This window comes from Hemitrygon akajei, chromosome 10 (assembly GCF_048418815.1).
Source record: "Hemitrygon akajei chromosome 10, sHemAka1.3, whole genome shotgun sequence".
Classification (NCBI taxonomy): domain Eukaryota; kingdom Metazoa; phylum Chordata; class Chondrichthyes; order Myliobatiformes; family Dasyatidae; genus Hemitrygon; species Hemitrygon akajei.
In genome coordinates this window covers 45,525,750-45,552,250 of record NC_133133.1, presented here as the reverse complement: position 1 = coordinate 45,552,250, position 26,501 = coordinate 45,525,750, and the positions used below count along the sequence as shown (strand labels likewise).

At 36.7% G+C, this 26,501-nt stretch overlaps 2 protein-coding genes across 2 annotated transcripts in view; both read left to right on the top strand.

Moving 5' to 3' along the window:
* The window catches only part of gcna (germ cell nuclear acidic peptidase), a 51,530-nt gene extending 31,769 nt beyond the window's left edge, over positions 1 to 19,761 (top strand). The window contains exons 11-13 of the mRNA XM_073058156.1: positions 10,605 to 10,740; positions 14,028 to 14,232; positions 17,812 to 19,761. Of these exons, the coding sequence (XP_072914257.1) occupies positions 10,605 to 10,740; positions 14,028 to 14,232; positions 17,812 to 18,061 (591 nt within the window). The 3' untranslated portion in view covers positions 18,062 to 19,761. The remainder of the gene's footprint in view (positions 1 to 10,604; positions 10,741 to 14,027; positions 14,233 to 17,811) is intronic.
* Positions 19,762 to 24,601: 4,840 nt separating this feature from the next.
* Positions 24,602 to 26,501, top strand: part of tex11 (testis expressed 11) — a 127,623-nt gene continuing 125,723 nt past the window's right edge. Inside the window, exon 1 of the mRNA XM_073057561.1 lies at positions 24,602 to 24,701. Within this exon, the coding sequence (XP_072913662.1) occupies positions 24,602 to 24,701 (100 nt within the window). The remainder of the gene's footprint in view (positions 24,702 to 26,501) is intronic.

The window sequence follows — 26,501 nt, the reverse complement described above, 5'->3', positions numbered from 1 at the left end:
TAATCTATGAGCCAACACTTTAGCTAAGATCTTTACATCAACATTGAGCAGAGAGATCGGCCTGTACGAGGAACACTCTGTTGGGTCTTTGCCCTTTTTAAAAAGAAGAATAATAGATGCCTCATTGAAAGAGGGTGGCAATTTGCCGTAATTAAACGAGTCAGATAATACTGAAAGTAACTGAGGAGAAAGAAGTGAAGAAAATGATTTATAAAATTCTACAGGGAACCCATCAGGTCCAGGAGATTTCCCTGAGGACAGTGCAGAAATTGCAAAAGATATTTCTTCTGATGATATAGGCGCATTGAGTTTGGCTTTGAAATCAGATGAGAGTGAGGGGATATGCAGATTCTGTAAAAATTGATCAACAGAGATATTGTCATTCAGAGATTCAGAGGAATAAAGCCGAGAATAAAATTTTTTAAATGCGTCATTAATTTCTAAATGATCCGATGTAAAGTCTCCGTTCTCCTTCCGGATCTTTGTAAAATGTTGTTTGGCTTTGGAACGCCTCAGCTGATTGGCTAGGAATTTACCAGACTTATCCCCATGAATGTAAAAGCGACTCTTGCTTTCGAGAAGTTGGCGTTCGACAGGTTGAGTGGACAGAAGGTTAAATTTAGTTTGGAGTTCAACGCGCTTCTTGTATAATTCAGGGTTCTTAGTTTGGGCATATATTTGATCCAAATCTTTAATCTGGTTAATGAGGGCTGATCGATCTGCACGGGATCTTCTGTTGAGATTTGCTGTGTAAGAGATTATTTGACCCCTCAGATATGCTTTCATGGCATCCCAGACAATCTGGGATGACACTTCAGGTGATGTATTAGTGTTAAAATAAAAGGTTATGTGATCCTTAATAAATTTTACAAAATCATCATCCAATAATAAAGTTGAATCAAACTTTATTCCTCTGAGGGAGACCAGGAAAGTTCAGAGAGAGGGTAATTGGAGGTCTCAAGATGGCGCTCATGGAGTAAACCGCTTCTAGGCTTTGCTCCAAACCTTTTACGTCTTTTTAACCTACAAACACCCCTTAAAGGATCTTCTTATACTTATTCTAAAGGGGTCTAAACATACAGAATTTTTCTTTTTAACTATTTGAATTATTCTCAACTTGCTGAAATGTCTAGAGCAAAAGAATCGAAACAGACGAAAGAACCGATAACTTTAGAAACAATTGTGAAGCTTATAGAAGACAAATTTGAAGAACTGGAGAGAAAAATAACCGTAAAGCTTTTTCGGTTTGATGAGTGTTTGAAGCTGGTTGAAGAAAAACTCCAGACACTTGCACTGGAATCACAAAAACAACAAGCAAGTATTTTGGCTCTTGAAGAAGCCGCTCGCAAGAAAGATCGTATAATTGAAAAAATACAAGAAGAGCAAACTTCGACTTCTCAACAGATGGATCGTTATAAAGTTAAAATTACTGATTTGGAAAATCGCTCTCGAAGACAAAATCTTCGGTTAATTGGGATTCCGGAAAAATTTGAGAGCGGTGATATTACCGTTTTCTTCTCTAAATTTCTAATGGATGTCTTGGGTCCAGAGGTACTGGACTCTCTCCCGGTAATCGATCGGGCACACCGTGTCTCCCGTTTTCGGTCTGATTCAAGTTTGAAACCACGACATGTAATTCTCCAGATCCATTACCCTCATACCAAAGAACGTTTGATTCGGGTGGCTGGGAAAAAGGGTATGATCAGCTTTCAAGAGTTTAAATTTCGCATTCTGGAAGATTATAGCCCTGAAGTCTTAAGGGCAAGAATGGCTGTTAGATCGGTTATGTCGAAATTTCACCAGAAAGGCTGCAAGCAAGCGCTGTTATTTCCAGCACACTTGAGAGTCACTCTTGATGACGGAACTTTTTGGCTGTTTAAATCTCCAGCGGATGCTCAAAGTTTCCTGGAACAATGACATTCTATCGGGCTGACTAATGTAATTTAGTTTATAGATTTGGATCTGTTACAGAATGATCTTTGGGTTTTTTTTGGGTATGGCTTACATGTATTTCTTATATACGATTAAAGCTCTTTTTGCTGGGTTTATTTTGACTTTATTTTTCCATATTATTAATCTATTAGCGTTGAAAATAACTTATTAGGGTTTTTTTTCCTTTTTGTTTTTCTTTTTAAGCTGATATACGCTTTTTTATACTCTTAACATTTAAATATTAAGATTTTTTTAAAAAATGTCGTTTCTTCTTCCCGACAGACTTTAGTGCTTGGAACGTCATATCTGTTTTGATGTGTTTGAAAGTTTTAAACTTTCATTTAAAATACCAATCCAGTATTAGTCATTTATGGGTTTTATCGTTTTAATTCTTTTTTAACCCTTTTGTTTATATACATTTATAATACTAATTTTATATTTTAACTTTTGTTACACCAACCCTCTCTTATAATGTGGGTTGTTTGTATTTTTTTTAACTCTGTTGTGTCTGAGTTGCCGTCTTGAGACACGGGGGGTAATTTTAGTATTAGATTGCTTGCTTGCCTCTTTTTGGCTTTTTTCCTGGGGTTTTGAGGGTGGAGGGAGGGGGATTTTTCTTTTTTCTTTTCTTTTTACTTGCTTTCTGCTTAGTTTTATTTCATGGGCTTATATGAAACTACAAAAATGGTCGCAGTGCCGTGACTTCCGGTTTCTCCTTGAACTTACTTCCGGGTTCATGAGTTCACTTTTTTTTCAAACTTATGTGTTAACTGTAATAAATATTGTCAATATGGATAGGACTATTAACTTTGTTTCTTGGAATACTAATGGTTTAAATCATCCGATCAAACGGAAAAAAACATTCAAAGTATTCCATAGAATGAATGCTAATGTTATTTTTGTACAAGAGACTCATGTAAGGAAGGTGGATAGTCAACGGTTGTTTAGGTTTTGGAAGGGACAACAGTATCACTCAAATTCGCAAGCCAAAGTAAGAGATGTTCCCATTTTTATAGATTCATCAACTTCTTTTATACATCATGAAACAATTTCAGATTCGCAAGGTAGATTTTTGCTTATTACTGGTCAACTTTTTAATCAAAAAGTTGTTTTAGTTAATGTTTATGCTCCAAATACTGATTGTCCTGAATTTTTTAAATGTTTATTTACATCCTTTCCTAATTTGAATCAATATAGATTGATAATGGGTGGGGATTTTAACTGTTGTTTAAACCCTTTGATGGATAGATCCAAGCCCACCCAAACTCTTCCGAATAAATCGGCTTCTCTCATTAACTCTTTTATGATTGATTCAGCTATTTGTGAAATTTGGCGTTTTTTACACCCTAATGACAGAGTTTTCATACTTTTCCCGTGTTTACCATAATTACTCAAGAATTGATTACTTTTTCATTGATCACCATTTACTTACAGATGTTATGGATTGTAAATATGACTCTATTACCATATCTGATCATGCACCTTTGAAGTGATCTATTAAGATGACGGATTCATATATTAATACTAAAGGTTGGAGGTTTAATCCTGATTTATTGCAGGATTCTGACTTTGTTAACTTTATTAAACAGCAAATTGATTTGTTTTTCTCAGCAAATTCTACAGCAGAGATCTCTAGTGGAACTTTGTGGGATACTTTTAAGGCATATATTCGTGGACAGATTATTTCATATTCTGCTGGAGTTAGGAAACGAACTAATTCTAAAATATTAACACTAGTTGATAAAATCAAAGCAATTGACAAGATTTATTCAATGACCCCTAGCAAAGAACTTTATAAAGAAAGAGTGGAACTTCAAATGGAGCATAGCTTACTATTATCCTCCTCGATTGAAAGTCAGTTAATTAAATCAAAAGCCCAATTCTATATATATGGAGATAAGTCTGGTAAATTACTAGCTAACCAATTGAAAATTGCTTCGGATAAACGATAGATTACTAGGATTCGTAAACAAGATGGTACTTTGACGATCGATCACAAAGAGATAAATAAAGCCTTTCAAGATTTTTATAATTCCTTATATCAATCAGAATGTACTAAGGACTCTTCTATAATAAATGAATTTTTAAGGAAATTGAATATTCCAAAAGTAACTGTTGAGGATAGTGTATTTTTGGATACACCTATTACGGAGTCTGAAATAGAAAAGGCTATTTTTTCAATGAATTCGGGTAAAGCTTCTGGTCCAGATGGTTTTTCTACAGAATTTTTAAAATCTTTTTCTTCCATACTTTCTCCTTGGCTTTGTAAAATTTTTAAAGATGCATTAAGTATAGGCAAACTACCACAATCTTTTTATGAAGCTTCTATTTCTTTAATTCTTAAAAAAGATAAAGACCCTACTGAATGCGCATCCTATCGGCCTATATCCTTGTTGAATACGGATTTTAAGATTTTTAGTAAAATTTTGGCTATTAGATTAGAAAATATATTACCTCGAATTATTTCTGAAGATCAGACTGGATTTATTAAAAATCGCTATTCATCTTTTAACATTAGAAAATTAATTAATATTATTTATACCTCTTCATCTAAAATACCAGAATGTGTCATTTCTTTAGATGCCGAAAAAGCATTTGATAGAGTCGAATGGCCATATTTATTTAATACAATGCAACATTTTAATTTTAGTTCAAAATTTATATCATGGATTAAATTAATATACCATAAACCCTTAGCTTCGGTTTTTACCAATAATCAAAGATCCCCTTTTTTTCAGCTATTTCGTGGTACAAGGCAAGGTTGTCCTTTAAGTCCTTTATTATTTGACATTGCTTTAGAACCCTTGGCTATAGCTATTCGTGAATCACCCAATATTTTCGGTATTACCCTTGGGGAGACGACGTATAAGGTATCATTATATGCGGATGACTTGTTATTATATATATCTGACCCTGAAAGATCTATTCCTGCTATTTCTTCTTTGCTCGCTCAATTTAGTAACTTTTCTGGTTATAAATTGAATTTTAATAAGAGTGAACTATTTCCATTAAATATGCATGTTCCAATTTATAATCATGTACCATATAGAATTGTTACAGATTATTTTACTTATTTAGGTATTAAAATTACTAAAAAACATAAAGATTTATTTAAAATTAATTTTCTACCTTTAATCGATCAAATTAAGCAAATTGCTAATAGGTGGTCTCCACTATCTTTGTCTTTGGTAGGCAGAGTTAATGCCATTAAGATGATGATACTACCTAAATTTTTATATTTATTTCAAGCATTACCAATTTTTATTCCTAAATCTTTTTTTGATATGGTTGACTCTAAAATATCTTCTTATTTGTGGCAGAACAAAAATCCTAGACTAGGCAAAAAATATTTACAGAAGCCTAAGAAGGAGGGCGGCTTGGCTCTACCAAACTTAAGATTTTACTATTGGGCAGTTAATATACGGTATTTAATATTCTGGACACAAGAATCGACTACAGCTGCTTGCCCACAATGGGTAAATTTGGAATGTAAATCTGTGCAAGATTTTTCACTGATCTCAATCTTAGGATCTTCACTTCCTTTTTCGTTATTCAAAATGAATAAACAGATAACTAATCCCATAGTCAAGTATACATTACGAATTTGGTTTCAATTTCGTAAATTTTTTGGCTTGAATAAGTTTATGCTGTCATGTCCTATAATATCTAACTACTTCTTTCGGCCTTCATCTATAGATCAAGCTTTTCTTTTATGGAAAACAAAAGGTATAACATGTTTTCGTGATCTGTTTTTGGATGATAACATTATGTCCTTTGAACAGCTATCTAATAAATATAATTTACCTAAAACCCATTTTTTTAGATATTTGCAAGTTAGAAATTTTCTGTATAATGAATTAAAGTCTTTTTCGAAAGAATGTCCATTGGACATTACAGAAAGAATTTTAGCCCTCAATCCTTGTCAAAAGGGTTTAGTAGCTATCATTTATAATATGATTATGAGTGTACAGCCAGATGTATCAGAAAAAATTAAGAAGGAATGGCAAGAAGAATTGCATTGTTCTATATCTACTGAGCAATGGGAAAAAAATTTATCATTGGTAAATTTGTCCTCTATTTGTGCTAAACATGCCCTAATACAATTTAAGGTTGTACATAGAGCTCACATGTCTAAAGATAAACTTGCTCGATTTTATTCTTATGTTAATTCAACCTGTGACAGATGTCATTCTGATGTTGCTTCATTGACTCATATGTTTTGGTCTTGTCCTTGTTTACAAAATTATTGGAAAGATATTTTTAATATTATTTCAAGAGTTTTAAATATCAATTTCCAACCGCATCCTTTTACTGCAATTTTTGGTTTACCAATGATAGATAATAATCGTCTATCCCCTTCATCTCAACGAATGATTGCATTTGTTACATTAATGGCTAGAAGATCTATTTTACTGAATTGGAAAGAAATTAACCCTCCACCTGTATTTCAGTGGTTTTCTCAAACTATTTCTTGTTTGAGTTTAGAAAAAATTAGAAGTGTGGTTTTTGATTCTTCAGTTAAATTTGAGGAAACTTGGAGACCATTTATTCAACATTTTCATATGAGTTAAATGGTCTGATCCTAAACCTTACTGTTATTATCCTTAATTATTTGGATGGAGGTTCGGAGTTATCAGCACTACTGTATGTATTTAACATTATGCAATTGCCCATGTTGGTTAGTTTTTTAAAAAAGTTTTCTTTTAGTTTTTTGGGGTTTTTTTTTTCTCTTTTTCGATTCTTTTACATTAATACTATGAGTTTGGGAGGCCTTATATATTGATTATTATATATCTGATTGTCTATTTAAACTATTAATTATGTACTCTCAAATGTTTTGTATTCATATTTCACTTATGTTTTTCTTAAAATTAATAAAAAGATTTAAAAAGAAAAGAACGAGAGAGGGTAATTGGGGCATGGTCAGAAATCAGTATACTCTGATAGTCACAAGAGTGGGCAAATGGGATAAGTTGGTTATCGAGTAAGAAATAGTCAATTCTAGTGAAGGTATGGTGAACATGTGAGAAAAAAGAATAATCTTTCTCCGTAGGATGGAGGAAACGCCATATATCAGAGATACCAAAATTAGAGAGAAACGATTGGATAGCTAAGGCAGATTTAGCAGGTGATCTGGTAACAGAGGACGATCGATCCAGTTTAGGATCCAACCAACAGTTGAAGTCACCACCCAATATAAGAGAGTATGAGTTTAAGTCTGGTAGTGAGGAAAAAAACCGTTCAAAAAAGTTAACATCATCAAAGTTGGGAGCATACAGGTTTGCTAGTGCAACTTTAGTGTTATGTAGTTTACCAGAAACAATAATAAAACGGCCATTTGTATCAGATATTTTATTATGGAGTTCAAAAGGAATATTTGAGTTAATAAGAATGGAAACTCCCCTAGCTTTAGCGGCAAAGGATGAATGAAAATGCTGACCCGCCCACTTTGACAGAAGCCGGGAGTTATCAAAACAACGAATATGAGTTTCTTGAAGGAAAGCAATGTCAGCTTTGAGTTGTTTGATATGTGAGAATACCTTCCTCCTTTTAACAGGGTGATTCAATCCCTTTACATTCCAGCTCACGAATTTAAGTGCACTAGCCATTATCAATTACTAATGCATAAAAGGCAGCAGGCATATAAAAAGTCAAGCAGTACACTAGCAGTCTGGGAGCAGAGATGTAAACATAGATTCGTAAAATCAAAACATATACATGTCCTGAGCAATAAAGAGAAACAATAAATACAGTGAGTGATGTTGGAACTGGAAAACCCACCCCATCCACACAACCCAAAACTAGACGGCTACCAAAACAAGTAGCTTGCTCTACCAAAAAAATTAACCCAAATACAACTTCCAGATCTGTGTCATTGACAACAGTTCTGTATAAATACTATAGCAAATAGTAACTAGTTTATGCACTAGAAAACATAACTACAGATTAGAACACCTTCTGCAGAAATATAAAACTTAATACAGAGAAAATCGGAAGAAAACCAAAACTAACCTACCCGTGAAAAATTATAGAAGAATAAAATAAGAGAAAGGGGAAAAAAAAGGTAAAAAAAAAAGGGAGAGGAAGGGGAACATTATAAATTCAAGACGAGTATTTATCAACCATTTACAGAGAGGAGAGAAAAAAATTCAGAGATTAGAAAAAAGGGGTGAAGAAAGGATAAAATAAATAAATATTTAAAAAAAGGAAAAATAAATCAGCAATTAAACTGTGAACCAACAACCAGGGAGGCCTTCACTAAAGACTTGGAACCTCCAAAACAAGTTAGAGTCAGTTGTAAAACTCTGTAGATAAGGTTATACAAGAGTAAAAATAGATTACACACACATCAAATCCCGGGAGAGATTGTCAACAGCCCTTAGAGTTTCAATGAATAATGTCTGAGTGATTCAAGTGAAGTCTTGAGTCCAGAAAAAGTAATTTTACTATGAGGAGTACTTATCCACCATTTTAGGAGGTCCGATCAGATTCCGAAGATGACTGGATAGCCGGAAGACTTGCCACAAATGCTTCAGCTTCCTTCACCGACCTGAGCCACTTGTATTTTCCAGTATTAAGCTTGATTCGTAGATCAGCAGGATTGCGAAGAGAGGGTTTAAAACCACGATCAAACAGCACTTTCATTACGCCTTTAAACTCAGCGCGCATCTTTAAGGTCTGGGGTGCAAAATCTTCCTCAAAGCGAATGGTTGTATCCTGGAAAGGAAGAGACCCCCTGCGACGTGCCTCCGCAATCAGACTGTGTTTTACCTGGTATTGATGGAAACACAAGATTACTGGTCGCGGACGGGAGCCCAGAATTCCAGGGGGAACGTAAACTCTGTGTGCCTGTTCGAGCTCGGGCGGCTTCGGAAGCAAATCTTTCCCGAATATCTCACAGAGAAACTCAGCGAAAAACTTCACGGTTGATCCCTGTTCGGTCGCCTCTGGCAATCCAAGAATTCAAAGATTGCAGCGTCTGCTGCAATTTTCGAGATCCACCATTTTGGAAAGGAGTTTGTTACATTTTTCCTCTAAGCTGGAACAGAGAGTCTCCAAGTATCGAACACGACTTTCTAAATCTTCAGAAGTCGAATCGATGCGAGATAAGTGTTCAGCATGCTTGTCCACTTTATCGTTGATCCGATCCAGTTTGTCTTCCAACCGTTTGAAAGCAGTTTTAAATTCCTTTAAAATTTCGTCTCGGAGCTTTCCGAGCGCAACCAAGGTCTCGTCCGAGGGGGTCATAGCTTCTTTTCTCCCGGATTTAGAACTCTTGCTAGACATTGTAAGTTAGATATGTTCACAGGCAAGTAAGAGATACCGAAAAAATTCCTAAGGTTTAAAAAATGGAGACATTTAGTGCAAAGATAGCGACATTAACGGAACAAAAGTTTGGAGCAGCTAAACAATCGCCATCTTACCGGAAGTCCTAATCTCTTTTTCTAATTGATCTATTTCTACCATATATTCCTTCTTAATTTTAGAAGTATAACTTATTATCTGACCCCTCAAATATGCTTTCATCGCTTCCCATAATACAAATTTATCCTCAACTGAATGTGAATTTGTATCCCAAAAAAATTGGATCTGTTTTTTCATAAAATCACAAAGATTTTGACGTTTTAATAAAATTGAATTAAATCTCCATCTATAAATCAATTCCTTCTTATCCATCATTATCATTGTCATTATCAAGGGGGAATGATCTGACAGTATTCTTGCTTTATATTCCACACTTTTCACTCTATCCTGAATATTCTTTGATAATAGGAAAAAATCAATCATTGAATAAGTTTTATGTCTATTTGAATAGAATGAATAATCTCTTTCTCTTGGATTAATTTTTCTCCATATATCAATCAGATTTAAGTCTTTCATTAATGATAAAGTTAACTTTATTACTTTTGATTTTGTAACAGCTTTAGTTGACCTATCTAGGACTGGGTCTAAACAAAAGTTAAAATCTCTACCTATTAATATTTTATCATGTGCGTCAGCCAAATTCAAAAAAACTTCTTGTATGAATTTTGCATTATTTTCATTTGGTGCATAAATATTCATAAGAGTCCATAATTCCGAAAAGATTTGACAATGTATAATCACATATCTCCCCACTGAATCAATTAATACATTTTGTATTTTAATTGGTAAGGTTTTATTAACCAAAATTGCAACTCCCCTCGATTTTGAATTAATTGAAGCTGCAATAACACTTCCAACCCAATCTCTCTTTAATTTCTGATGTTCTGTCTCTGTTAAATGTGTTTCCTGCAAAAAAGCTATATCTCCTTTCTTTTTCTTAATATATGTTAAAACTCTTTCTTTTCACAGGTCCATTAAGCCCATTAACATTAAAACTTAAAAAATTAAGTAAATTAATCATTCATACTACCTTGGGGAATCTCTTTAAAATTCTCCATGTTGCTATGTGTCTCTCCCCAATCATCCAGGCCAAAAAAAAGAAAAATAGAAAAAAGATAATTGATATAGAGAAATAAAAAGTACAAAGTAAAAAATTTCAAGCGCCATCGAGAGGAATTAACACAAGAACTCTATAATTTATACAATAAGATAGTCTTTCAACAAAAGGTAATTTAAAAAAAAAACTGTATTGGCTGGCTACTCATTGAGATGTGAAAACAAATGGAAATGGTTTTCTGTTCTTACAGCTTCCAGAGAAAATGGAAATCATCTGGAATAAAAACATGCGAAAAACAGCTGGGTATTGTGTAACTGGAAGGAAACGGGATGCTTTGCAACGCTATGCTAGAATTGAGTTATCAGAGAAAGTGTGTGACTCGGCTGGTGAGTGTAAAACAAAATATGATTGGATCAATGTGCTTTTTTGATTTTCTAGAGTTTGCTTGGAAGTAAATCCTTCAGTCCAACTGGTTCACGCTGACTAGATTCCCATCCAAGATAATGTTATTTGTTCACGTTTGGCCCATAACCCTCTAAATCCATATAGAATTGCATGAGAAACTTGGTGAACCTTTTGCAATTACCTGGTTTTCTGCATTAATTACTCATAAAATGTCTGATCTTCATCTAAGTCACAATAATTGACAAACACAATCTGCCTAAACTAATAATGCACAATTGTACTTTTCATGTCTTTACTGTACACATTGTTTAATCGTTCAGTCTATACTGAAAAGATATGGGAACCCTTGTATTTAGTAACTTCCTTTAGTGGCAATAACCTCCACCAAACATTTCCAGTAGCTGCTGATCAGACTTGCACAATGGCAAGGAGGAATTTTAGACCATTCCTCCGTATAAAATTGTTTCAGTTCATCAATATTTCTGGGACACCTTGCATGCTCGGTCCTCTTTAAGTCATGCCACTGCATCTCAATTGGGTTAAGGTTTGGATTCCGACTTGGCCATTTGAAAACCCTTATCTTCCCTTTAAATAATTCTCTTGTTGATTTACTCCTGTGTTTCGGGTCATTGTCTTGTTGCAACATCCAACTTCTTTTAAGCTTCAGGTGATGGACTGCTGCCCTGACATTCTCCTGTAAAATGTCTTGATGCAATTTTGAATTCATTTTTCCCTCAACAAGCTATCCAGGCACTGAGGTAGCAAAGCATTCTCAAACCATGTAACACACACAAAATGCAAGAGGAATCAGCAGGCCAGGCAGCATCTAGGATACATACAGTCAACGTTTCCGGCTGAAACCCTTCGGCAGGACTCATTGCCTAGATGCACTCTTTTCCTAGGTACTCCCTGGTCTGTTGGATTCCTCCAGCATTTTGTGTGTGTTGCTCGGATTTACAGCATCTGCAGATTTTCTTGTTTGTGATAGGCCCAAACAATGATGCGCCTTCTGATGTTCACAGTTGGGATGAGGTTTTGGTGTTAGTGTGCAGAGTCCTTTTTCCTTTAAACATAGCAATATGCATTTCTGCAAAAATGTTTAACTTTTGTCTCATTTGTCCACAGAACATTGTCCCAGAAGCATTGTTGAATATCCAGGTTTTTATCCTGCAAACTTGACATGCAGCAATGTGTTTTTTAATGGAGAACAGTGGTTTCTTCCGTGGTGTCCTTCTATGAACAACATGCTTGTTCAGTGATTTTCTTATAGTGGACACATGAACTGAGACTTCAGCAAGTTTTAGCGATTACTATAGGTTTTTGCTGTTCTGCTTGGGTTCTTTTTCACCTCTTTCAGCACTGCACGTTGTGCTCTAGGTGTGATCTTTACAGGATGCCCACTCCTAGAGACAGTAGCAACAACACCAAATTTCCTCCATTTGTAGACAATTTCTCATACTGTGGACTAATGAACACTTAGATCTTTAGAAATGCTTTTGTAGCCTTTTTTAGCTTCATGCATTCCTACAATTATTCTTCTAAGGTCCTTTGAAAGTTGTTTTGATTAAGGCATGGTGCACATAAACAGATCTTTCTTGAGAAAGGCAGGCTCTAGCAGTAACCTGCCTTTGTGTGTATTTTTTTATATAGGGCAGGACACATCTACAACCTACATCTCCAATCTCATCTTATTGATTGGAAAACTTAACTCCAAATAGCTTTTGTAGAAGGCATTAGCTTAGAGGTTCACATACTTTTTTGAGCCTAGTCTGTGATTATTTAAACGGTGTACCCAGTATAATGAGAGAAAGTCCAATTTTTTTGTGTGTTCTTAGTTTAGGCAGATTGTGTTTGTATATTATTGTGACTTAGATGAAGATCGGACCACGTTTTAAGAGTAACGCAGAAAATCAGGTAACTGCAAATGATTCAGAAACTTTTTCTTGCAACTGTATCTGTCCAAATGCCTTTCAAATGTTATTTTACTTAACTACTTGCTCTGGTAGTTCATTCCATATACAGACCATTTTCTGGGATTTGGTCCTCAAGTTCTTGATAAAGCTCTCCCCCCTTATCTTTGAACCTATACCCCCTAGTTCTTGATTTCACAATCTTGGGAAAAGGACTGTGCATTCAACTTATCTATGCCCCCCTTATGGCCTTGTGCACCTTTATCTATTACCTCTTGTTAGCTTCCAATCCACATTTTTTTTTTGGTTAGCACCTAATTTCATGCCACACACAAAACATCAATTTTGATTGACATTGAACATAAATTTACAAAGCAATTGGAAAGAAATACAGTATCATCTGGACAAAGCTATCTGAAGAACTATTCCATTGTTATCTAAACTTATTATTAAATATTTAACAACTCTGACAGATCTAGACCATTAGCAGTTAATATCTGTCTTTCCCTCCGTGCTTTTGTTCTTTTTGGATTTTGTTGTATTGATTTTATAGGCCGTATGATTGAAAGGAATGCATGTATGTAATTTAAACATTTAATATAAATGTTCATATTTTTCTCCATTAGTATGAATTGATTACAGTTTGGCTTGATAGCAGACATATATGCCATCAAATCATATCAACTAAGCAAGAATTTGCACTGGATTGCTGTTGCTATCTAAGAATCTTCATTTGGAATTGTAGTGCTTTTTTTTTTTTACCTGTTATGCTTTTGGTTTAGCTGAGTTTGCAAGAAATGCTAAGCTGAGATTAAGCTTTGCCATATAGAAGAGAAAGTGTTTGAGACAAATGATAACTTGCTGTTTCTCTTTATTTTCCAGATGGTTACAATTAGGTTATTTTGGCTAAGTTATTGATAGGAACAGGTCCTTTGAGGAAGAAAAAGAGCAGGTGTGAATTAAACAGTTCTGCTCACTGGAGTGCAAATATTATCATTTACTTGTCTCCACTTTCCTGATGTTCCTTTTTTAAATGACAGATCATGGCCTCTGAAACATTTTTAGAACAGCTTGTTAGGCTGCACCCATCTTTGTTAATATTGTCCTGGATGCATGTTGGAGGAAGTCATTGGTCAGTGTTACATATGTGCGCAAATTTCCACAGTAATGGCTGTAAATGGATAAGCATGTTAAAAATTTATTGCAGAGGAATTTTGTATCTGAATCAATTTACCACTTTGAATGCTTTCAAACTTGTATTCTTGAACTACTAAACATAAGAATTCGTATATACTTAATGTGCATTGAAAATGATACAATTTTATTCGTGGAATGTTTTCTTTTTTTTTGCTTTGCAGAACGTCTCAGGGACACACTCATCCATGAACTGTGCCATGCTGCTACCTGGCTTATTAATAATGTTCGTGATGGTCATGGACCAATATGGAAATTTTATGCACAGAAATCTATATTGATCCATCCCGAGTTACCGATGGTGAAACGGTGTCACACTTACGAAATAAATTACAAATACACCTATCAGTGTAGCAGGTGTAAGAACACGTGAGTCTGCAAAAAGTTTCCTTTTAGTTTAGTATTCTCTGAATGTTTAAGGTTAGAATATGATATACAAATAATCACTAGCAAATACTTGATTGAACAGATGAGAACAGTCTTCAAGTCAAGTCACTTTTTATTGTCATTTCGACCATAACTGCTAGTACAGTACACAGTAAAAATGAGACAACATTTTTCAGGACCATGGTGCTACATAAAACAGTACAAAAACTACACTAGACTACAGACCTACCTAGGACTGCATAAAGTGCACAAAACAGTGCAGGCATTACAATAAATAATAAACAAGACAATAGGCACAGTAGGGGGCAGTAAGTTGGTGTCAGTCCAGGCTCTTGGCATTGAGAAGTCTGATGGCTTGGGAGAAGAAACTGTTACATAGTCTGGTCGTGAGACCCCGACTGCTTCGGTGCCTTTTCCCAGATGGCAGGAGGGTGAAGAGTTTGTATGAAGGGTGTGTGGGGTGCTTCATAATGCTGTTTGCTTTGTGGATGCAGTGTTAATGTCTGTAATGGCCAGAAGAGAGACCCCGATGATCTCAGCTGACCTCACTATCTGCTGCAGGGTCTTGCGATCTGAGATGGTGCAATTTTCATACCAGGTAGTGATGCAGCTGCTCAGGATACTCTCAATACAACCCCTGTAGAATGTGATGAGGATGGGGTGTGGGCGATGGACTTTCCTTAGCCTTGGCAGAAAGTAGAGACGCTGCTGGGCTTTCTTTGCTATGGAGCTAGTGCTGAGGGACCAGGTGAGTTTCTCCGCCGGGTGAACCCCAAGAAAGTCTTAGACTTTAGTTGCAGTTTGAAGTGCATTAAGTGGTCTTTGAAATATAAAAAAGTGGTCTTCTTACTTCAGTAAGTTGATGGAAAAGATCCTGAGAGGCAGGATTTATGAATATTTGGAGAGGCATACTATGATTAGGAATAGTTAGCATGGCTTTGTCAAAGGCAGGTCATGCCTGAGGAGCCTGATTGAATTTTTTGAGGATGTGACTAAACACGTTGATGAAGATAGAGCAGTAGATGTAGTGTCTATGGATTTCAGCAAGGCATTTAATAAGGTACCCCATGCAAGTATAATTGAGAAAGTAAGGAGGCATGGGATGTAAGAGGTCCTTGCTTTGTGGATCCAGATTGATTTGCCCACAGAAGGCAAAGAGTGGTTGTAGATTCCATCCATCCATATTCTGCATGGAGGTGGTGTGCCTCAGGGATCTGTTCTGGGACCCCTTCTCTTTGTGATTTTTATAAATGACCTGGATGAGGAAGTGGAGAGATGGGTTAGGAAATTGCTGATGACACAAAGGTTGGGGATGTTGTGGATAGCGTGGATAGCTGTCAGAGGTTACAGTGGGACATTGATAGGATGCAAAACTTAGCTGAGAAGTGGCAGATGGAGTACAACCCAGATAAGTGTGAGGTGGTTCATTTTGGTAGGTCAAATATGATGGCAGAATATAGTATTAATGGTAAGACTCTTGGCAGTGTGGAGGATCAGAGGGATCTTGGGGTCCGAGTCCATATGACACTCAAAGCTGCTGCGCAGGTTGACTCTGTGGTTAAGAAGGCGTACGGTGCATTGGCCTTCATCAACCGTGGGATTGAGTTTAAGAGCCGAGAGGTAATGTTACAGCTATATTGGACCCAGGTCAGACCCCACTTGGAGTACTGTGCTCAGTTCTGGTCACCTCACTACAGGAAGGTTGTGGAAACTATGGAAAGGGTTCAGAGGAGATTTACAAGGATGTTGCCTGGATTGGGAAGCGTGCCTTATGAGAATAGGTTGAGCGAACTTGGCCTTTTCTCCTTGGAGGGATGGAGGATGAGAGGTGACCTGATAGAGATGTATAAGATGATGAGAGGCATTGATCGTGTGGCTAGTCAGAGGCTTTTTCCCAGGGCTTAAATGGCTAATACATGAGGACACAGTTTTAAGGTGCTTGAAAGCAGGTACAGAGGAGATGTCAAGGGTAAGTTTTTTACGCAGAGAGTGATGAGTGTGTGGAATGGGGTGATGGTGGTGGATAGGTGAACAGATTTCTTGATAGTATTGTTCATGAGACCATCATTTTCCCCTTACTTTACAATAATCAGCATGATCTCACCACCTCTTCACCTATAACTTAGTCATCATCACTTTTTAAATGGATTATCAGAGTTGAACTGCATGGAAACAAGCCATTAGCACTCTACATCCACTTCAACCACTGGGCATGCATTAATTACATCTTGCAGTACCTGACCCAAAGCCTTTTCTGCTGGGTGATTCAAATGCTTCTCTAAGCACTTCTTAAATGCTGTCAGTCACAGCTTCCACCATTCTCTCAAGCAGTGTATTTCAGGTTCTCTTCATTCTCTGGTTGAAAAGGGTCCCCATCAGATCCTCTCCAAATCTCTTGCCCGTTTACACTGAATTTATTTTATATGCACTTGATGTAGGGAAAGTTTCCTGCAGTATACCCTTTTATACTCTTAATAATGTACCTTCATCTTAACCTCCTCTACTCCAGTGAAAACAGGCCTTGTCTCTCCTCATAACAAATATGCTCCTTTCTAGGCAATAGAATGTCCTTTGCAGCCTATCTGGGTCAAATTACATCTTTCCTTTTGTGTGATGACCAGATCTGCAAGCTGTATTCCAACTGAGGTCTAATCAATATTTTATAAAGTTGGAGTAGAACCTTCCTGTTCTTGCATTCGCTGCTCTAACTATTTAAGGCTAATGATGCAAATGCCTTGCTGACCACATTATCTATTTCTGTTGCCGTCTTCAAGGATCTTTACATTTGATCCTGTGAATAATCAGAAAGACAATTAAAAAAACTCTTTTTCATTGGATAAAATTAATCTGTATGTAAATAGTTATATATAATTCTTGCATTTTTCGGCCCGTAATTTTGTTCCAACCTTTTAACCTACTCTATCTTCCCTCTGACATAGCCCTCCATTTTTCTATCATCCATGTGCCTGTCTGAGTTTCTTAACTGCCCCTAATGTATCTGCCTCTACCACCTACCCTGGATCCACCACTCTCTAAATAACTCATCTCCGGCATTGCCCTTGTACATTCCTCCAATCAACCTTAAAATTTTGCCACCTTGTATTAGCCATTAGAAATTTCTTGTATAGTCAATGTAAGGGTGTAGAGCATTATTAAAGATTGTTTCATATTTTTACTGTAAATGAGGCATTGATAAGAAAGATAGTTGGAATTGTTTTTGATACTTCTATCATGGGAGAAAATAGTTTTTCTAAAGAGAGTCTTATGGGAATTGATTTTAACTGTACTTGATGCCTGGAGCTTGTTGCTTGGAGAAGATGGTGGAGTCAGATACGATCACTAAGTTTAAAAGAAGTTTAGATGGGCACTTAAATAGGCAAGGCATAGAAGGACACAAAACTAGTGCAGCAATTGGGATTAGTATAGGTTGGCAAACGGCTCAGCATGAATGCCATAGCCTAAGAGCCTGTTTCTGTGTTGTACAGCTCTGTCACTGTGACTTAAGTTAATGCTGCAACTGCTCTGCTACATGTGTTATGTAATCTTTTTTTTTCTCCACAGGATTGGCCGTCACTCCAAGTCACTGGACACGCAACGTTTTGTTTGCGCCATATGTAACAGTCCCCTTGAGCTTTTATCAAATTCTATTAATTATAGCACTCCTGCAAAAAGGGAGTTAGCACCATTTGCTAAGTTTGTGAAAGAGAACTATAGTTCAACCAAGAAGGAAAATGAAGGGCTTAAACATGCAGAGATTATGCGGAAATTGAGTGTAGACTTTGGGAAAAAAGCACAGATTTCTGACTTATAAGATCTCCTTCATAAAATAAGTAGCATTTCATCTTTTTGTTGAAGGTTTGTATCCTATTTTCTAAGACAATAATTAGAAATATGGAAGCTAATTTTCTGTGTTCTAACCAAAAATAAGTTGCATCAGGTATGTTTGCCTTCCACAAAACAAAATAATATTAGAAATATTAAGTATTTCCATTCCAATGTAACGTCAGTCACAACTGATGATACTGATGAAATTAATTTGAAAGGTCCAATTGAATTTATTGATTATGAAAATTCTGAATTTTTTTCATTATGAAATAGCTAAGATATGGATAATTGATAAATTTGTGAATGGTGAACAAGGGTTAGTTGAATGCTTATTTCTTGATTTAAATATTGGATGTCTCATTGCTTTGGTCCTGGTATCAAACTGATTAAATTGGTGTAAATCCATGTAGTGGTAAGAATCTATTTGGAAATAACAAGGTTTTGGCTATTGTATACATTGCTGTAATTGTGTATAAATTTGTGTCTTTTGCAGTAATAAATTTTGAACATATTTCAGTTACATTTTAAAGTTAAAGAGGGGTTCCCCTGCAGCTATGTTAGGTTAAAGAGAATGTTTTTGATCTGCAAGCTTTTGTTTCCTGGTGCTATTCTTTATCCCAAAATGCACACCCTCATCAAAAAAAGACTTAGATGTCTCATTCCACATTTTTATGTCCTGCATTTGCTTTAAAACTTCCTATGAAGTACTAATGTCCTGGGACTATTTTTTAAAATTCTGTTTGCTGAGTCAATTGCTGATTGTGGAAAGAACTCTTAAATCAGGAAATACTCAATAAAATGAATTTTATTCATAAATCACTACTCAAAATCAGTGCAATCACTGTATTAGCACAGGCAAACAGTTATGTGTACAAACTAATGCACTATAGGTTATTCATTTTAAACCACCTGTATTATACTGAGGCAACTTTTGTAATTTTTCCTTTAGTTTTGATTGCAAAATGGCAGTTATTGTTTATTGATCTTTTTATAAACCTTCAGTAAATGGCAGAAAACATTTTTTTCAGAACATGGGACTAAAATGTTGTTCTTGTACAATGTCACTTGTAACTTTTAAGAACTGTTGTACAGATAGTAGTTTCCAGGATATTGACTCTGATGAAAGTGTCCCCTTCCTGGCACTTTATGCAAGAGCAGCAAACCAGTTAGTCCAGTATAAATGGCAACTAAATTAAAACATTTGAAATGTTAAGGAATAGATCATTTCTATGACAGAATGTAGCCTTATAAACATATTCATTTCAAAACGACTCTTTCTGATTAAAAGTTATGTGCCTGAAATAAGCGAATGAAGGCAGTAGTCTAGAAAACGTTGCAGAAATTTGATTTGTTTATCCATTATTCTTATAAAGAAAGTCATTTCACTGTAGGAATTCATATTGATATGTTCTCAAGAGTTTCTACAAATTGATTCATTTTAATTACATTGAATTGAGTAAATGACGTTATTAAGCTTAAAATGTGACATTTGGCCAGTTGAAAGGGAAGTAGAGTTGAATATATTGGACCATGATCTGTGAGGTTTTTAACTAATGAGATTATGCCTTTAGTAAAGTTAGTAATTACAATTCTGTTCTATCCTAATGGATTATGCTTAGTCTATGATAATTGTGTATTAGGGTTAGCTGTGGAAAATGTAACCTGATTGTGTTAAATAAAGTTTGATTACCAAGAATGCTGCTTTCTTCCTTTATTACTAAATCTGTCTAAAAGTATTTTGTTTGTGAAATCGGAGTTGAAAATCAATGAGATTTACTTGAGAAAGGGATGTAGAATTGCTTCGTCAGAATCTATATGAAAACCTTAAAGAATAGTATTTGTAGGTCATCAGGTATTGGGAATTTCTGGAAAGATCAAATAAACCATATCTTAAAAAAAGAACAACATTGGTTGATTTCTTCCCCCCCCCCCCCCCCCCCCAAGTAAGGTGGAGTGGCTATAAAAATCTATCATTAAAATGGGAAAGGCATGCAGGACTGTTTTCTAGATTAACAATATATTGATACCTTGTACAATGGAGAAACATATATATTAGTTTTGGGGAGATGTGGATAGAGAAATAATAATGGAAACAGCATTAATTTTAATAAACTCCTCGTTGTGAGATGGAGTGATGAAAATTTTAATAGTAGAAACGCTCCATCTGCCATGCGGTTTATTGGGGCACATAGGGACCAGTACATTTTGGGCCAAGAAAGCAGCTTCATGGAAATAGTTAAAAGGTATAAAAAGGTCAAACCACGATTTAACTGATAAATTATGTATTTAAATTATATACAGTAAAAGTTAGAACACTACCAATAGCATTCCAAATACTATAAAACTATATTACTACTTAATCGACGCTGCCATTTTTAAATTGTAAATTAATGACATCAAAAGCCTAGCCAGGTGGCTACACATCGAGGAAATGGAAGTCATCCAAAGAACAAGGGACAGATCTGTATGGAAAACCATGGTCACCAACGTCCCCATCGGATATGGTACCTAGACAGGCAGAATGAAATCGGCGCCTAGTACCGATTAATGGATTGCCTTTCTGCACAAAATTATCAAAAGTCACTGTTTTTGAATTGGTTTGTTCGGCCCAAATGGATAACACGCACACGCAAATGATGCTCTTAAAAACTTAGTTCTAAGCACGGCGCACAAAATGCTGGAGTCACGGTCTAGTTTCTAATGGCCACACAACTGCATACGACTGACGCTAGTAAGAAACTGCTCGGCAAGTCTCCTGTTCCAATTCAGTGGCATAACGTCCCAAATAAACGAAGGGTATCCCGGCTGTTTTCTTAATTAGCATTTGATCTTAAAGATTTGTTCCTAATGAGCGGCTGCCCGATTAACTGATGGCCCAATTGTCCGGAATCCATTGTATTTAAATTTTATTCCAGTGGATAAAGGATACATCTCAAATCATTACGCAGGGACTCCATACTAAACGATGACTATCCCTTGCCTCCTAGATGAATTGTAAAGGAGGCGGGCGGATAGAACAGCTGCGTTCTCACGCTAGTTTTATTGCGCCGAGCTCATTGATTGCTTTGGGTCCTAATTTACTGGTAGCCTGGATGACTATCCTCCATAAACGCAGCCCTGCTGCTTTTACGAGTTAAAGACGATGTCACAGATCAACAAGGTTCATATTCCGAATGAACTATGTGGCTTCACTTTACATACGACGTCCGCGTTCCGACACCGGAGCGGAGCGGAGCGGACCGGACCGCGCGAGCGAGTGACGACACGTCACGTCACGTCACGTCACGATGGTTCCCGCGCTCGAAGGCGCGAGGCTTCGTCCTTTTCCACAGATTTACTGAGGCGTCAGCGAGAGTGCCAAACTTTTCCCTTCCACGGTATGTCAGCGCTTCCCGTTCTCTTTGAACAGTTCTAATGTAATTAATGCTCTCCTTTTCTATTCCCGTTTAAACAATTCCCCTGGTACTACTTGTAAAGTATTAGATCTTGTCGAGTTGTAATTAAAGGTTACACGTTTGGACATTGGATAATGTGAGATTCCAAGTTTTGCATGTAAGACTATCAATCTCTTTATTTGAATGAATATTTTTCCTGAAATCCTCTAAACTATTTGAGGATTTCCAGTAAGTTAAGCAAACGAGACGGCAGAGAGGGATTTAATGGCTAAAAAAAATACAAGTAGGCCTGGGCCATTCAGCCTCTTGTGTCTTTTTAGCAATTGGTTAAGATTATGACTGACTTTTTACTTCAACTCCACTTACCTCACGCCTAACTCGCATATCTGTAATAACTATTAATATCCAAAAATCTACCGAACTTTGAAATACTGTATAGTGCAGTCGACGTTTGGAGCCCAAACCCTTCAGCAGGACTGGAGGAAAAAAGATGAGTAGAAGATTTAAAAGGTGAGGGAAGGATTTTAAATCTTCTCGACTCCTTTTTCTCTAGTCCTGCTGAAGGGTGACTACCATACTTATTTCCATAGATGCTGCCTGGTATGCCTCCAGCATTTTGTGTGTGTTGCTTAGATTTCCAGCATCTGCAGATTTTCTTTGTCTGAAATGTATTTGGTAACTAACTGTCAACAGTTAGGTTGAGAATTTCAAAGATTCAACAGCCTCTGGGTCGAGACATTTTTCCACTCCTCCATTTATTCCTCTCATCCTAGACACCATGGAATACCTTCAACTCCACATCTATTCTCTCAAGCCCTGTAACAATTTTATATGAGTCTGCACCTCATTTTTCTAAACCCTGAAGACATAGACTCAGTCTATTGGGATAAATTGGGTATTTCAGAAATAAAACTGGTGAGCTGTTTTTATTCTCACCTTATTATTTTTATATCCTCCCCTTGTTATGGGGAACAGTTCTGTACATTTTTTCCAGGTGTAGTTTCACCAGGACTCTAAAATTACAATAAGACTCATCTTTTGTAATAAAGATGAAATATTTATTACATCTTTCATCTTGAAATAAAAACCAGCATACTAATTCATAATTGTTTTTCTATTTTTATTCAATAATAGCAGAAGACCTCATTTTTCTACATTGTACATCTGCACCTAATTATTATGCCTTATCCTGTAACAATACTGCATCTTGAACTGTTATACTTGCAATCAAGCCTAATGCATTTGGAGTTCATTATCTCCTGTCCTCTAAAATGGAGAAGCTAAACATGGATTCAGTGATGGCTTTAGTGAAGCACTTGCATTCAATACGGAAGGTATTCCTGAGCTTCCTGTAGCCTGCCAGTTTAATTTTCTAAACTGCTTGCACTAGATTGAGGAACTAGATTGCATTTTCCATCCAGGCCATATTGAATTCTTTAACTTTTGATAAGTTGGTCTCTCTCTCTGTATTTGAACTGGTGACCTGTAGCAGGTTATCTGTTTCCATTTGCATAGCTTGATTAATACGATCATCCTTCAGAAGCTGGTGGGTAAACTGTCCTCTCAACACCTCTCTCTATAACTGGATCGTAGACTTCTTGATAGAAAGTCCATATTCTCTAGCTAGAATTCTCTAGCTCCATCACACTAAAACCAGTGCTGTTCAGGGCTGCGTGCTCAGCTGCGGCTGTAAACGCTGCTAACACATGACTGAACTGCTAGATTCACTTTAAACCGAATCATCAAGTTCATTATTGTCACAAGAGCAGTTGCCTTCATTAACGATGACAAGACGAGATGTCATGCGAGGAGGTAGAGCGACTGGTAAAGTGGTGTGAGCACAATGACTTGAGTCTCAACACAGATAAGACCAAAGAGATGATTATGGACTTTAGGAGAGAGCTCAGAACACCAAGTTTCTGGAAGTGCATATAACAGACATTCTCACCTGGTTCCTCAACACCATCTCTTTGGTCAAGAAAGCCCAGCGGTGTCTCCACTTCTTAAGGAGAGTGAAGCGCCCCCAACCCCCGCTCCCTGTTCTGGCCAAGTTTTATTGGAGCACTATTGAGAGCATCCTGCATCACTGTCTGGTATGGGAATGGGAAGGCATTTGATTGCAAGTCCCAACCAAGAATTGCAAGGATTACTGAGAGGATCATCAGGGTCCCTCTTCAAACCGTCGGAGATATTTATAAGGAGCATTGCATATGCAGGGTCCAAAGCACTGCCAATGATGCTTCCCATCCGTTTAACAATTTCTTTGACCTCCTGTCATCAGGTAGAAGGCACCATAATATTAGGACAAGAACTGTTCAGATAGGAAGCAGCTTCTACCCCCACCCCCTCCCCCCAGGCTGTAAGACAGCCACCACCCAGCTCTCATCATGTGTGAAGTACCAATAGCATTGTTTACTTTTTAATTTCTTGTAAGTGCACATTATTATTTGTCAATTCATTTGTGGTACTATTTGTGTTATCTTTGCAAGTATATGTTCTGTGTTCACCTTGGTCTGGAGGAACATTGTTTCATTTGGCATTATACATATGTACGGTTGAATGACAACAAATTAAGCTTGCACTTGATCTGCTGAATATGTGTCATAGCACTGCATTGTATGCTCTAACAAATTCTGATCATCTGCTCTTTCCTTCCCCCCACTGCATGCTCACCTCCCATTCACCCACCCTCCCCTTCCTCCTGTCTTCAGTCCAAGCTCTCCCCCTCCCAGCTCCCCTTCCTGCCTCTCTCCCCTAAGGTTGCCTCCTAAGCAGTCATTTGGCTCATATCTCTTTAGATCTTTCCTATCCATGTACCTTTCCAAATAATTTAGTGTTGCTAATGTACCTGCCCCAAACTCTTTTTCTGGTGCTCTTTCCATATATTGATCACTTTCTGAGTGAAAGGTTGCTCTTCAGGTTCTCCACACTCATGTTAAACCTGAGCCTGAGTTTTTGATTCCATAACTCTGGGAAAAAGACAGTGCATTCACCCTATCTATGCCCCTCATAATCTTACAGACTTCTCTGATCGTTCCTCCTTCTCTTATGATCCAAAGGAAAATAGTCCCAACCAGCTGAATCTCTCTCAATAACACAGTCCCTTGAGTTTCAGCAACATCAGGTTTAAGATGGCGCTCGTGAAGCCCAGCAACTACTTACTGGTGGCAAACAAAACAAGGAATACAACTAAGTACTTTATTAATGACACTTTTTCTTGTAAAGTTTATGGTAAACAATCATCCTGAACAATGGAAAGGTGATGCTGAGTCAATGTTCAAAGCCAAGTCGGGGACAATAGAGTGGAACAGAGAAGAGGCAGATTCGAGGCCTGTCCACCTAAACTGAGAGCGAGGTTTGATTGATCTAAGCATCAGGTAAAGGTTGGGTATGGGCTGAAATGTAGGGGCAAGTTCCAGGCCCAGAGCATATCGATGCGGCTGGGCCCGAGTTCAGTGCAAGGAATGATCTGATGTTTTAATGATTTAAAAGCTGGATGTTTGAAAAGGCAGGGTGTTGGGACAAGAGGCAAGGATCAGGCCACTTCTGTTTGCTGCTCTGTGACGTTTACTCAGCTCTGTGTTGAACTGAGGCTGTTGGCTGCTCTGGGCTCTGTGCCTATGGACTTACTTTTGTTCTGAATGCTATTTGCTTTTTTTTTATTGTTTGCATGATTTTTTTCCCTCTGCACATTGAGTGTTTGATGGTCTTTTTATAAATGGGTTCTTTTGGGTTTCTTTGTTTTCTATAAGGAGACAAATCTCAAGTTTGTATAATGTATACATACATTGATAATAAATGTGCTTTGAACTTTGAAATCTACTCTGTGTCTTTAGAGCTTAATGACATCTTTCCTAGAGCTGGATGATGAAAATTGAATGCAATACTCCAGGTGTAGCCTCAGCAACATCCTGTGAATCATAGGGTATCCCAATTTATGGGGACATTAGAGACTACAAATGTAATGTGGAACAGGATCTCAATCTGAAATGTTATCTCCATGGATGCTTTACTCACTGACTTCCTCCAGCAATTTTTTTTTTGCAGCCTACAATTTTTGATTTCATTGAAAGATTAAAAAGAGCTGACTGAATGATGAAGTTACCAAAATTTGAAATGTGGAAGAATGCGTTATTGTTGAATTTTAAAGATCTTGTATTTTATTGAATTGCCTAATATTATTTTACAGCTATGTAATGGTGCATTACTTAACAATGGATATTTTCATTTTAGAACAAAATGGATATAAACTTGATCTTCACAGAGATAAAAGGTAAACTATTTAAAGTATATATTTTTGCAGACATCCTTTTATTTTCTTCTATCTGAATAATGCATGAATAGCACCCGAATGTAATGATTTTGTGTTGGAACAGACAATAGTTCTTTCAAATGCTCTAAATTAATCAATGGGTTCACTGTTTTATTTAAATTCTAGAAATGGTTTGTGACTGAGTTTGTAAAATAAGCATTATTTTAGTGTTTTGTTTTACAGGGGGCATGCATTTGGCTGACATGTTTCAGATTGTTTAGTTGCTAGCAATGTATTACAGTTTTTCTTGATGTGCTGTTATCATTCATGGTTATCATTGCCTTTGATACCTCAAGATTTGACTGTTATAAAGATCCTCTGGCCATCTTCCCATCTTGTACCTCGTACAGTAGAGTATATCCAAAACCTTGCTGCCTGTTTCTTAATAAAATCCTATTCATTAACTGCCTTTGTGCTTGCTGATCACAATGGCTTCTAGTCCATAATGCCTCATTCTTAATTTTCATTTTTATTTGCAAATTCCATTACCATTCCCCTTGCTCATAACTTTCACCAATTCTACAAGATCTGTGTTTTCCAATCTGGGTTCCTTTGACTCCCTGAATAAATGAACCCAAGGTTTTGGTCACTTTTTCATGTATGGATGATGCCAAATATTGTTTGATAAATACAGTAGATTCCAATTAATTGGGACACGTTGGGACCAGTATATTTTGGCCCAATTAAAAGGCTGCCCCAGTTAGCTGAAGTTTCATGGA